The sequence below is a fragment of the Ruditapes philippinarum genome, unplaced genomic scaffold (genome assembly GCF_026571515.1).
Source record: "Ruditapes philippinarum isolate M1 unplaced genomic scaffold, ASM2657151v2 ctg1723_1_1_1_1, whole genome shotgun sequence".
NCBI classification, from domain to species: domain Eukaryota; kingdom Metazoa; phylum Mollusca; class Bivalvia; order Venerida; family Veneridae; genus Ruditapes; species Ruditapes philippinarum.
The window spans coordinates 158,688-172,617 of NW_026862113.1; the positions used below are offsets into that span (position 1 = coordinate 158,688).

At 31.2% G+C, this 13,930-nt stretch overlaps 1 protein-coding gene across 2 annotated transcripts in view; it reads left to right on the forward strand.

The window, feature by feature from the left end:
• The first annotated feature begins 470 nt into the window (after positions 1-470).
• Positions 471-13,930, forward strand: part of LOC132717987 (uncharacterized) — a 60,409-nt gene continuing 46,949 nt past the window's right edge. Inside the window, exons 1-5 of one of the 2 annotated variants that reach the window (XM_060701597.1) lie at positions 471-580; positions 676-712; positions 1,797-1,879; positions 2,329-2,464; positions 5,068-5,160. In XM_060701597.1, coding sequence (XP_060557580.1) covers positions 546-580; positions 676-712; positions 1,797-1,879; positions 2,329-2,464; positions 5,068-5,160 — 384 coding nt within the window. In that variant the 5' untranslated portion in view covers positions 471-545. Of the gene's footprint in view, positions 581-675; positions 713-1,796; positions 1,880-2,328; positions 2,465-5,067; positions 5,161-5,212; positions 5,267-13,930 lie in introns of both variants that reach the window. The other variant, XM_060701598.1, reaches the window with a different exon arrangement.

Below are 13,930 nucleotides of genomic sequence, written 5' to 3' on the forward strand. Positions count from 1 at the left end.
AAACGTCATATATATTTTTGTAAAGTGGGCCGGGTTGACCCGTGCCGAGTTGGTATAGGGCCGAGTTGACTCTTTTCCCTCAAAAATATATTTAACAAAACTGCTAATAAAATAAAGTTCTATTCAATATTTAATACACAGTAAAAGGGTAAAAAGTTGACATACATTTCCACACAGATTCAAAATTAATTGTCATGTTTTGGGTTCAAATGGTTAACAAAACTATATGTAGGTACTGGTTTAAATATGTAAAAAAAGTATTTGTGCGGCTATGCTTATGAAAACTAGAAACTTTCATCGAAATATGACATATTTTGCTATGAAATATATATCAAAACACTTGCTCACAATAGTAATTTCCCATAAAAGCATTATTTGTAATATCTTCACATTCCCGGTACAAAGTATCTCCCGGTATAAAGTATCTTTTCCCGTTACGGTATTTATCCAAGTCTCCGATTTGCATACAGTACGGTAGAGCAAACAAACAAATTCAAAACACGCGCCTGTGACTTGACCCACAATCCTTAGCTAGCCAAACAAAGATGGCGTCTAAGTTGCAAATCGGCGATCTTGTGTGGTATGTTTACTTTATTTCCCCTTGAAGTTAAAACATGTTTGCCACATTTAATGTGAAAAAAATTAAGTTAATCATTTGTTTTCCTTTAATTTCAGGGCTAAGATGAAGAGCTTTCCTGCATGGCCGGGAAAGGTAAGAATTTGTGTTCATTTTGAATGGGACGTTCAAGGGAGTTAACCCTGTCTAGCCATGGAATCTTTGAATTTTCAACACAATGACATTATGATCTTTAAATAACAATTACATGAGCATTTGTATATGTAGCACCATAATTAGGGTTCTATTTAAGATAGAACTCAACGGCATCAGCATAGAAATTTCAGTAGCATAAAATTTGTGGTTGCAAACCAAAATTATCTTAAACTGTTTAAGCCTTGTTAATCAGTTTATGAAGGAAAACAAAAAAAGTTGTGTAATGTAAACATTAATAAAGAAATCTTTAATAAGCGGAGGCTATTCCATTTCATGTATTCATTTATGAACATAAATGATACTTTTTTGTACTATTTTTATCAGAGCAGTTTACCTGATTGGAGTGATCGTAAACGATTTTAAAGCTGAGTATCATGTAGAAGTAGAATATCAGTTTAAGTGTTTAAGTAACACTAACTTGACCAGGCTGATGAAAATGCCCAATCAGGCTTACGACATAAAACTCTTTATATCTAGAAAAACAATAAAGATATTTCTTTTAAACTTTGTTTATTTTGGAAAAAATTATATGTTACATGAACATGAAAAAGGGGAAATAATTCTCACAAAAGTGACAGTAACCAAATATTTTTCTTTCTGTTTATATAAATGTCATATATTTTGCTCAATAAAAAAACAATTTTTAAAAAGAAATATCTATTGTTTTTCTAGATATATGAGTTTTTATATTGTAAGCCCCATCGGGCGTTTTCACCAGCCTGTTGAGTCGTGTTGACTAAGAATAGTTCTACATCAAAGATTTAATATTCATGCCATCTATTAGAACTTAATAAATAATAGTTGTGAGACTTAAAGGAATTTGAAAATTATAATTTGTACTGCTGCTTATTATAATTTTTGAATGTTTTCTTATTATAATAAACAGCTTATCAGCCTTATGCTGTAAATAGTTTTATATATATTTCTGACAAATAATTTCCACACATACCTAGCTAATGCATTGTCCTAACAAGTTTTGCAATTGCTGTCTCTACATTATGTATATTTTTCTTAATTCTTTTAGATTATAGAGGCAAAGCCAGAGATAAAAAAGCCTAAAAAAGATAAGCTCCACCATTGCATTTACTTCTTTGGTTCTGAAAACTAGTAAGTGTGATATATTTATGTTAAATTACTTAAAGATATCTGTAATTACCAAACATTAAAAAGTGGTTACTGTAACAGTAAATAGCCATATGGCAGTATTGCTCAAACAACTGGTTATACTGTATCTGTACATTTTTTTTATTTCTTATAGTCACCCAAGTTTACTATCATTTGGAAAGCTGACATTAGTGCATGTTTATTTTCAGTAAATTTTGTTTTTCAAAGTTTAATTGTCTAAGATTTCCAAATTGATTAGAAATTGAGTGTGTATTGTTGCAAAAAAACAAGTAAAATAATTAATTTGTTTGATATTCCTATTCATAATGACAGTTTAATTTTTTCTTGCTGATGTATATTTTTATTATTTTCTTTTAAACTCTGGAAATTTATATACATTGTAACAAATTGAAAATAAGTTCATGTGATTAATATCAATGATGGTTTTGTAGTGCCTGGTTGCCACATGAACAAGTGCATGCCTACATCGGGAACAAAGAAAAGTTTTTGCTGCGATCACGTGTGCCAAAAGGCTTTAAGGAAGCTATTGATGCAATAGAGGATGCTATAAAGGAAATGCCAGAAGAGGTAAGGTATTGGTCTGGCTGGTAAAATGCACAAACATTCAACAAATCATTGTTTAGATTTGTCTAAAGTCAATTGTAAAAACAGCTTTTATATTTAGATTATTAGCAGTATAAGGTTATCTCTAGTGCAGAACTTCTAATTGTTTTAAACATATACTTTTTGCATATCACTTTTTTGTTTTTCACATAATTGAGTGAAAAGTTTAGCCCCACCTTATCTATTCAATTCTTGGTCAATGCTTCACATCAGTATCACAAATAAAACCACGTGTTCTTTTGTGTAAACAGGTCTGGTCAGCTAGTGACCATATAAAATCCCAGAGTTGTTGTTGAATAGCCATTCAATCAATTTGCATAAAACTGTAAATACCAGAAAGGTCCAGTGCAATCTGGTCACAAAATGTTGAAAAAAAATAAAATTGAAAATCATCATCATTTGCTAACCGGCTTTAAAATCTTTACATAAGACAGTCTATGCGAAAGACTTCTGAGTTTTACTGGACAGTAGGTCCTGTAAACTGAAAAATTTTTACTGGACCAAACATGATTTTACTGGACCGAAAAAAACCTGATTGGTATAGCATTTTGAGTCATTTGAGTGTCAGCAGTCAAAAAATTTGTGTACAAAAAGAAAATTGTATTATCAACGAAGTGAAGTTATCTTTTTTCACCACAATCAAAATGTAAACATAAATATTGTTATACATGTATTCAATGGATTTTGCTATTTAAACTTTAATTTCATACAGACTATATACTAGCAAAATGAGAGGGTAAATTTCAGCAAAAGTCTGGCATATGTAAACAGAATTATATATATCGGTAATTTAGTGAAGTTGACAGATTAATTGTTCAATGATTTTGGTACCTTCACAGTATAGTTTAATTTTTGTCAACATCTTGGACGATCTTTCATAGCTAAACACCAGTTGAGCACACATGTAATTTAACATTTCTCTAAGTCTGTGGATTAAAGACGTAAATTGTTCCAATTAATTCACTGACACTTTCATCTGTGTAAACAAACTAATAGCGGTTGACCTTTCACATCTGGGCCGCTTATGTAATTTACACGGCCGCTTATTGACTTTTAATTGTACTAGTTGTCGGATATTTTTATCTTACGTTGTTACATTAAAGTTTGCATTATGAGAATGCATAACAGTTGACAAGCATTGCACGAGCTTATATTGTGTAATGACAACATTTTGATTTGTTTTGAATGTAGGTAAATGATCGGCCTTTGCAAAATGTTGAATGTATTGTAAGGTTTTTATAAATCCTTAATTTTTACCGGGCCGTCAAAACATATATTTTTATCGGACCTTCTGATTTTTTACCGGTCAGGGCCGACGGTCCGACGGTCTTTCGGAAAGACTGATAAGATCTTTGAAATCTTTACATAAGATTTCACTGTGCTTTTATCTGCCAACAGCAACTAGTATATATATAAAAGCACAGTGTGTTTGATGGAAATTAATTTTCTGTAAAATTTCTATATTTAACTTAACTGACAGACTGATGTTAAGTTTGTAAATATGTGGTTTGTCGTATTTTAGTTTGAAATATGAACTATGTCTTTTCTTGAACAAAAAATATAAAACAATACCATGTATAATCAGGTGATATTATATTTTTGTCATGGATTTTTTATTTGTTATATGAAATAATATGTATAATTGTATTGTTTAATTGAGTGTTCGATTAGTATTTATATTATTTTCATCTCTAAAACTGTGTACTGGATATGGTTTTTCTTCACTTGATTCATGGAGAATTTCTGTATACAGTTTATTTCTTTGCACAAGTATGATTTTTTATAGCCAAAAAAGATGTGTTATTGTGATTTAGATGGGTTACGTTTCTGAATATTTTTATTTAGATATCTTCCATTCCTCAAATGTCTTAAAATCATTAATAAATCTGTTAACCTAAGATTAAACAATATTATTATTTTTTGCAGGTGACAGTTTTTTTCCGTGTCATATTCTATCACAATTATTCCTACATGTTTCAGTCATTCAATTTTAGAGGAATTTTGTACACATAAAAGCTGAGCATCAATAAATTGCGGTGGCGAGTTCAAATGATTAATGTGCCTGGCTTTAAATCAGTTGCTCCTCTTGCCTCTCAGCATTGGTTCTAATTCTGTCGGGGCCTGAAATTCATTTGTGAGGAAGTTGTTCGGATGACATACTGAAGATTAATGGTTCTACCTGAAAAAAATGCATAGAGGGCACCTGAGATCATCTCTAGAAATGCTGGACAGTTGCCATATGGCATTAACATTGTTAATATTACTTTTGATATTTAATAAAAAAAAAGCAACAAATTAAATATCTTGATGTCTTAAACTAGTGATAAATTCTTAATTTTTTAGAAAATACCAATTTCGTATATGTTACTTTTGTATTTCTTCAGCCAATGGGGAAGAATATGCATTCTGTTTTTAAATGTGCTTTAGAATATATTTGTTACAGTTAAGAAGTAAATTATTTATTATTAAGACTAACAAAGGCATGTCATTAACAAAAATGTATTCATTGTTCACCATCAGAAAAAAAATGACAGTCTTAAGAAATCATGCCATCCATCCAATTTTAGGACCGCCTTAAAGCTGAAGACCTTCCCTCCATTGATGAAGAGCTGGCCCAGATTTTCTCAGACTCCGCCTCTGCAGATGAACAATCCATAAAGGTACAGTCACTGTTTTTGCTTGCATAATCATAACATTTTGTTTATACTTTAGGCAATGAAAGAATACCAAGAGCGAATGGCTAAACCCGACCCAGAGCCTGTTGAAGTAGGTAACATTTGTTGATCAAGTGACTTTATATCGTATATCTATCTTGTACTATATTGTGCATCACTTTTAAAAAAACAGCATTCTCTCTATTTCTGACCCAATTGATCCAAATTTTATAATGTTGCCAATTGTTGTGCTACATATTTACTAAAGCACTCTCATGTACAAAATTTTGCACTCATACTGTTCTTCTCCCTGCACTTTCCAATATAAACAGTGAGACAGTAGTATGAATTTTAAAGTATTAAAACTTGCTTATATTTTATTAAAAATTTAAAATATTAGTATACTATAACAATTGGGTATTGGATAGAGAGAACACTGTTTCTAGTATAACCTCATTGCTTCAGGAGAAAATATTTCAGCTTGGTGGGTGCTAATTTGCAAGCATTTTTATGCCCCCCAGTACTAGGGCATATTTTTTTGCAGCGACTGTTCCATCTTTCTGTCCTTTCATCCAAAACTTTGTGTCAGGTCCATAACTTTGTCATGTATGGATAGATTCTGAAATTTTTATGCCCCCACAGAGTGGGAGCATATAGCGTTGCACTTGTCCGTCCGAGTGTCAGTCCGTCCGTCAGTCCGTCCGTATGTCCCGAAATCTTGTGAACGCAACTCCTCTTAAACCAGATGGCAGATTTTGCTTAAACTTACAGGGATGAACAACCTTAATGTGTAGATGGTAGTAAAGGAAGGAATTTTCGCTGCGACCAAATTTAACAGAATTATGGCCCTTTGTTGATTTTTTCACTAGATACTATGAAGAAATTTTGTGAACGCAACTCCTCTTAAACCGCATGGCAGATTTTGCTCAAACTTACAGGGATGAACAACCTTAATGTGTAGATGGTAGTAAAGGAAGGAATATTTGCTGCGACCAAATTTAACAGAATTATGGCCCTTTGTTGATTTTTTCACTATATACTATGTAGAAATTTTGTGAACGCAACTCCTCTTAAACCGCATAGCAGATTTTGCTTAAACTTACAGGGATGAACAACCTTAAGGTGATGATGGTAGTAAAGGAAGGAATTTTCGCTGCGACCAAACTTTACAAAATTATGGCCCTTTTGTTGATTTTTTCACTATATACTATATAGAAATTTTGTGAATGCAACTCCTCTTAAACCGGATGGCAGATTTTGCTTAAACTTCCAAGGATGAAACGTTTATGTGTAGATGGCAGTAAAGGAAGGAATTTTCGCTGCGACCAAATTTTACAGAATTATTGCCCTTTGTTGATTTTTTCACTATATACTATGTAGAAATTTTGTGAATGCAACTCCTCTTAAACCGGATGGCAGATTTTGCTTAAACTTCCAGGGATGAACAACCTTAATGTGTAGATGGTAGTAAAGGAAGGAATTTTTGCTGCGACCAAATTTAACAGAATTATGGCACTTTGTTGATTTTTTCATTATATACTATATAGAAATTTTGTGAACGCAACTCCTCTTAAACCGGATGGCAGATTTTGCTTAAACTTCCAGGGATTAACAACCTTAATGTGTAGATTGTAGTAAAGGAAGGATTTTTTGCTGCGACCAAATTTAACAGAATTTTGGCCCTTTGTTGATTTTTAGTTTTCAACTTGTGGCACATGTAGTCCAAAAAATATTTGACCTAGAGTCATAAGATTGACAGAACAGTGGCGTGTGGGGGCATCAGTGTCCTATGGACACATTTCTAGTTTTGTATAAATTAGTAGGACCCCAAGACTAATAGCATTTTTGTCACACACAAGATCTAGGTTTGTTGCTTAAAGGTTAAGTTCATTTTTTGACTTTAAAGAAAATTTTTCACAAAAATTCACTGATGTTCCGACATGTCCTGTCAACAGTTATGTCATTGCTGGATAGTTTAAAAATTACCATGCATAAATATGTCATGACAGTGTCTCACAAAAGAATCAAGTCCCTAGATCAAAGGTCAAGGTCACACAAAGATCCACTATGTTATGAATTTTTTCATAAAAATGCACTGATGTTTGGTCCGATCATCAATTTTATCTCTCCTGGATGGATTTTTAATTAACTTAGCATAAATGTATAATGGTGACTTGTCGTGCAAAATAATCTGGTCCCTGGCATAAAAGTCAAGGTCGTACTTGTATGTCCATAATCATTGTATGATTTTATATAAAACTGCACTGAAGTTTGTGTCTGCCTTTGTTGCAAGTCAAAGGTCATGGTTTCTCTACTTGGCCTTGCTTGAGACGCATGTGTCTGTTTCAGGTCTTGTCTGTTATTATAAATATATCTTTATCAAACATGGCCAAATCCTTGTTATATCAAACATTCTTAAAAACATGCATTCTGCCTCCTCAATTTATGATGTGGTTTTTCAAACACCCAAAATTGCATGACAGACTTGCACATCATTCAGCTTTATTGGAAATTTTAAGCAAAGGGTGTACTTCTTTGAGCATGAAAAAAATTCTTTGCATTTTAAAGGCATCATCATTTGTTTTCTGCACATTCTTTGTTACATTAAACAGCTACTGTTCCTGATATTTTTCTATATTAAGAAAACAATTTTGTGTGACCTTTTCGCATTGAGGTCAAAGATGGCTCTTGTTAATGAGCTATAATAATCCGGATCTTATTGTTGGCATTCTTGTTAATACTACTAACACCATTGCAGTTTTTAAGGGGGGGGGGGGGGGTTTAAATTGTCCAAATTGCAAGTTTAAGAGTCACTTATATAATCTGTTAAACTTATAATGAATGAAAGAATATTAGAAGTTTCTGTTGAAAGCCTTTATAATCATATTTTTTCTCAATCTTATGTTAGTAATATCAAGAGATAAGCTTTTGAATGAAAATACTTTTTGCAACAATTTTAATGTTGACTGACCTTTAGAAATTTGTGAAAGAAACATACATTTTCATGGTTTTTCATACCTCTGTCAGTACCAATTATGTAAGGGGAAAAGGGCCATCCATAATCATTTATAATGAACAAATTATGCATGTTTTCTTTTCTAAAACATGAAAGTAAAGTATATAGTCTTTATGGCCATATAACAATATAAGGTTTGTGCAGTTGTGACCTAAACATAAAGACAGCTTTGTAATTATAAAAATGCAAGTTAACTCATAAACAACTTTATGCCTAATGATTATGTAATCAGAAGTTCTTAAAACTGATCTATATTGTATTGTGTGGAAGTTGTTGTATTGATAATAGTTTTGTAATAATTCAAGCAGAAGATTTAAAGTAGCAAAAGCTTTTTGGTCCTTGATCCCAAAGTTCTTAAATAACAAAAGCTTTATTTTTATCAAAGTATGAATGAGTTCTTAAATAATAGAAGCTTTGATGTTGTCAGAAAAGAAAAAGAAAGGTTGAAATGAATATTTTCTTATTTATGAATGTTAATATAAAAACTAAAACTTAATAACTTAACTTCAAAATAGATATTTTACTTATCTCAATATGTTATACTGTATTGAAAATTTAAAATCCAACTTTTTATTATACCCCTGCCATATAATGGCAAGGGCATATAGTGTTACCCTGTTCCGTCATTCTGTAATTCCGTCATTCCATCCTTCCGTCATCATCAGTTTCCGTTCATTATCTTAATAACCATTGCACATATTGAACTCAAATTTGACATGTAGATATGTCATGAGAAAATACAGGTCAAGTTCGAAATTGGTCATGGTTCGATGATTTTTGGCAGAGTTATGCCCCTTTTACTTTGAAAATAATATGAGATTTTCAGTTTCCGTTCATTATCTCCCCAAAGGTACAACTCATTCAACTCAAACTTGACATATGGATATGTCATGAGAAAATACAGGTCAAGTTCAAATTTGGTCATGGTTCAGTGATTTTTGGCAGAGTTTAGCCCCTTTCACTTTAAAAATAATATGAAATTTTCAGTTTCCGTTTATTATCTCCCCAACAGTATTACACATTCAACTCAAATTTGACATATGGATATATTTTTGGAATGCGCAGGCCAAGTTCGAATTTGGTCATGGTTCAATGATTTTTGGCAGAGTAATGCCCCTTTCACTTTGAAAATGATATGAAATTTACAGTTTCTGTTCATTATCAACCAAACAGTGTTACATATTTAACTTAAAATTGACATATGGATATGTCAAAGGAATGCGCAGGTCAAGTTGGAATTTGCTCATGGTTCGATGAATTTTTGGCAGAGTTATGTCCCTTTCACTTTGAAAATAATATAGATACATCTTAGGAATAAGCAGTTTAAGTTGGAATTTGGTCGTTGTTCAATGATTTTGGACAAAGTCATCTTTCCTGAATTTTGGAAAAATTTTGAACTTTCAGTTTCAGCACTCATACTTTTGTGGAAATGTATATAGCCATTATTTTGGCTACAAATATGCAATATGCTATTTTCAAAATGTTAAGACTGAATAATTTCAGTGCCTTGAACAATTTGTTTAAAAATGGTTTGTGTTAACATTGTAAAGTTTTAAGGGCTTTGAACATAGAATGAAAAAAATAATTTGTGCAAACAAATTTGAAACTAAATATTATAACATTTGAAATTTTGGCTGCATGTGGGGGCATCCGTGGCATGATGACACATTTCTAGTTGTTCTATTAATGAGCTATGGTGGAAGACCTACCAAAAAATAATGTTAATATACCTAATTTTAACCAATTTCTTGAATGAACTTGTCCATCTTCCTTTTTTGGAACTGTTCATTATTAATTTTTGGGATATCAAAATTAAAATTTTCAATTTGTCACCTGACAGTTAAAAGCGTGGTCAAATTGCACAGATGTAAGAGACTCATCTGGTTTTATACTGGTGGCAAAGGCTAATTTCTTTCTGTTTCAGCAGTGTTAGAGTTAATAATCTGGATAGTCAAGTTCATTACAATATTGTATATTAAAAGTAATAAAAAATATTCACAGTATATAAACAAGTCTACTTCATGTTATCAAGTTAATTAAAATATATATAGGCTACCAAGAAATGTACTTTGATCAGAAATAACAAATGCTGACAGGGTACACATTGAAATGTATAAGCTCAGGGTACTGTGACTTCTTTTATCTACTGTGATATTACCAATGGTCCATTGACTTTACATTATGTTGCAATGAAAGAAGATATTCTATATTCATATAACGAACAGTAAATATGACAAAACTTGTATCTATAGACAGTAAAATTTGTTATTAACAGTATGAGGAAATGAAAGTAAATACTTTTTAGACCCATGAAAGCTTTAAGCATAATATCTATATTACCTGTATGCCAATGGCATATATTTTATGTAACTTCAATGAGTTACTCCAGTATTGTTTTAATATGTGGTTGATTTTGTGGTATAATGTTTTTTTTTAAAGAACATCTGTCACTGTATTGCTAAACTCTTAGTCCTATTTCTATTTACTTCACCAGTGTTAGCAAGATTTAATTTTAAATTTATCCAGCTTATTTTCTGATAGTCATCAGTTCTCTCTATGGTTTATAGCTCATGGTACATGTTACATTTGTCAAAAACAAACCATATCACTGTATATATCTGCAGGCAAAACAGACTGAACATTAGACTAAATTGTGTTACACTTGAGCTTCATTCCCATTTGTAAAAACTGTAAATTGCGGGTAAATATTGTTTGTGCCTGAAATAATGCACAGAAGGGCACCTGAGGTCTTCCTCCACCTGTAAAGCTTGAAGTCGCCATATGACTTATATTGTGTTGGTGTGACATAAAACCCAATAAAGCAAAGAAACAAACTGGTAAATAAACATTCAAATTGGTATAGTTTTTAGCTTGACTCTTCAAAGAGAAGGGGGAACTATTATACTCACCTTGGGTTCGGCATTGGCTTCATACTTGGGCTAAGACTTTTTTGTGCAAGTTGGTATCTTCAAAACTTGTGAAAGGGATAGGTTGAAACTTAACCACTTACTTGAGAGCATGATATGATGTCACTTTCCAAGGCCAATAACCAACCCCATCATGGATTTTGACAGAATTATGGGTTTTTTTTTAATCTTAGAAAATTCTACATTTTCCATACTCTAAGCACTGAAAATTGTCAAGCATGCTGTCCTACTGATAGTCGTGTTTTAAATGTAAGATTGACTAAAATATATCCATATGTCTGACTTGATTGTATGGGATGACAAGTTTAGATGTCAGTTTTGTGTATAATTACCTCCCTTGATCAGTTATGTGCCATAACATGTTATGGGCTACTTGTCATAATGTGACCTAACAATTTCTGTAAACCGTTCAATTATGTTCAGTTACTTACAGTGTAAAGCAACCGTTAAATTAAAAGTTTTTGTCCAGAAAGGATTTTAATTAGAGTACAAGTTTGGAAATATATGTGGATAGAAATGTTAATTGTCTTCCTTTTAAATACGAACATAAGCTGATACTTTTCCTAAAAATTATACAAAACAGATTATACGTATAAAATTGATTGAAAACTGTAATAAGATTTTTATTTCCATGTTCTTATGTTTGTTTCTTATTGTCTTTTTTTCTATTTGGCAATTTCCCCTGTAAGTTTAAAAAATATTCAGATTAATGTACCTTGTAAACTTGAATTATTCAGTTTGCTTTAAGTATTGATGCTTTTCATGTTGTAAAACTTTCTATATATTAACTTTGGAAAAAATTAGTTTCGATGTTGTTGTTTATTGTAATTGTACACATATGCACATAACAATATTTGCACACATTTACACAAATTCTGTGCCATTGTTTGATTCAGTAAGTTTTGACTATAGTGTTCCATCAGTGTAATATTTCAATGTACGTGTGTTTTGAGATGGTATGTCAATTGATGATGAAATTTATAAAATGCGATGGTTTGTTGGGAGTCAGGTTTGAAGAAACTTAAATTTTTTGATGCAATCATTAAATATAAAAAGATATTGAATAAATTAAGTACAGTACTGAATTGATTGAACAATTTGAATAAAATAATATTATTTTATTCAGCAATTAAAAAAAGATCGGTAATGAACTGACACAAATAAAGTATTCTATTTTATCACATACCCAAAATAAAGACTGTTTAAAATGGAAAAGTGACATTTTTCATTGATGCATCTATTTTGTTACACTAACATTTAGCGTGTCTTTATACTTTGTTTGTATAACACAATTGATGTCACATCAAGATAAGTGATTAGTGATTGGTCATGCAATACCATTTTTACAGAGTCATAAAAGCAGCAAGGTTATGTGTGAACAAGTTTTCAATCTATAAGTAAAATTTTTGATTGTGACCAATACTTTGAAAAAGAAGACAAACACAAGTTTTATAGCATATTTGCTTCATTAGGGTTCATTTATTTCATATTCTGAAACTTTTTTTTTAACAATTTGCAGTTATAATAGAAAAAGCCTGTTTGGGAATATCTGAGTTCATGTCAGGAATAAATGTTACTGAAATTAACAAAAAAAAAAAAAAAAAAAAAAAAAAAAAAAAAAACATTATTATTTATTTTCCTTGAAAAGGCATACATTTGCCGAAAGGTTGGAAAAATAAAAAAATGATATTATACGTGTTATTGCTGTGACTTTATTATTTTAAACTGAAATTAACAGACAATAATGGTTGGAATTCGCTTCTTTATGTTAGTTATTTGAACTAATTTTGGGGTTAAAATGTAGGTAATTTACTTTGGCTAATCTAATTACCTGCTTTCTTCTTTGCATTCACTAAATTGGCTGTTCACACAAATGGATAAGGTTAGTGAAGATAGAACTAATATATGTACATCAAACACTAATATATTATGTGGTGTGACTGGTGTCCTTAATGCAATCCTGTCCTAGAAGAAACACTAAATCTATTTATGTCCCATCCAAGATCTCGGTAAGAAAGAAAGAAAGCCAGTTAAGGCTTCAAAGTAAATTGTATATATCTGCAAAATTTGTATAAACATAACTGTTCCTTGAAAAAATAGTTTATCAAACATGTACTGTATTGTAAAAATGCTTAGGGTAGAGAATCATAGCCACCTCTGGATATACTTCCACTTGCATGTTATCTTTTATTAGGTTTGGGCAGAGAAAAGGAACAAATGTTAATTAGAGAAGTTAACATCTCTATTTTTTCCTATTCCTTTATTTCACCATTTCTTAAAGAAGCTCTTTATCAGAAACTAAAATGAAACATTAATCATTTGTGAAGTATTGGTTAATATTTGAACAGTTTATTTTTGAAGCATTTTAAATGTCACACTCTCATACTCATATACTCTGTTTTATTACTTCAAAATAGTTGTTTTGTGTGATTGACATCACTCAGTTTGAATTGGAGATGTCCAGAGTTAGCTTAGGTTTTTTTTTTAAATATTTAAGAATTTCAAATTTCATTTTTTTAGACCTTTTTTATCTGAGTGAGAGCTTCTTTATAGACAGGAGTTTTCATAAAGACAAACAGGCAAAGTTATAACTGTTCAATAAATTTCTTCAAACTTGGCATGTTGTTAGAATATGATAGGACAAAAAGATAAAAAACCAACACAATTTTAGATATCAATACATGTTTCCCTTTATTAGCTTCATCAGTTGATACATTACAACAGAAATGTTGGTATATGATAATGGAAACATTTCAAGCTTTAAAATTAGAATCACTATCCTTGTTTTTAAGTTATGAAAACATATGAAGACTCCTGAAAACATTCTTATTAC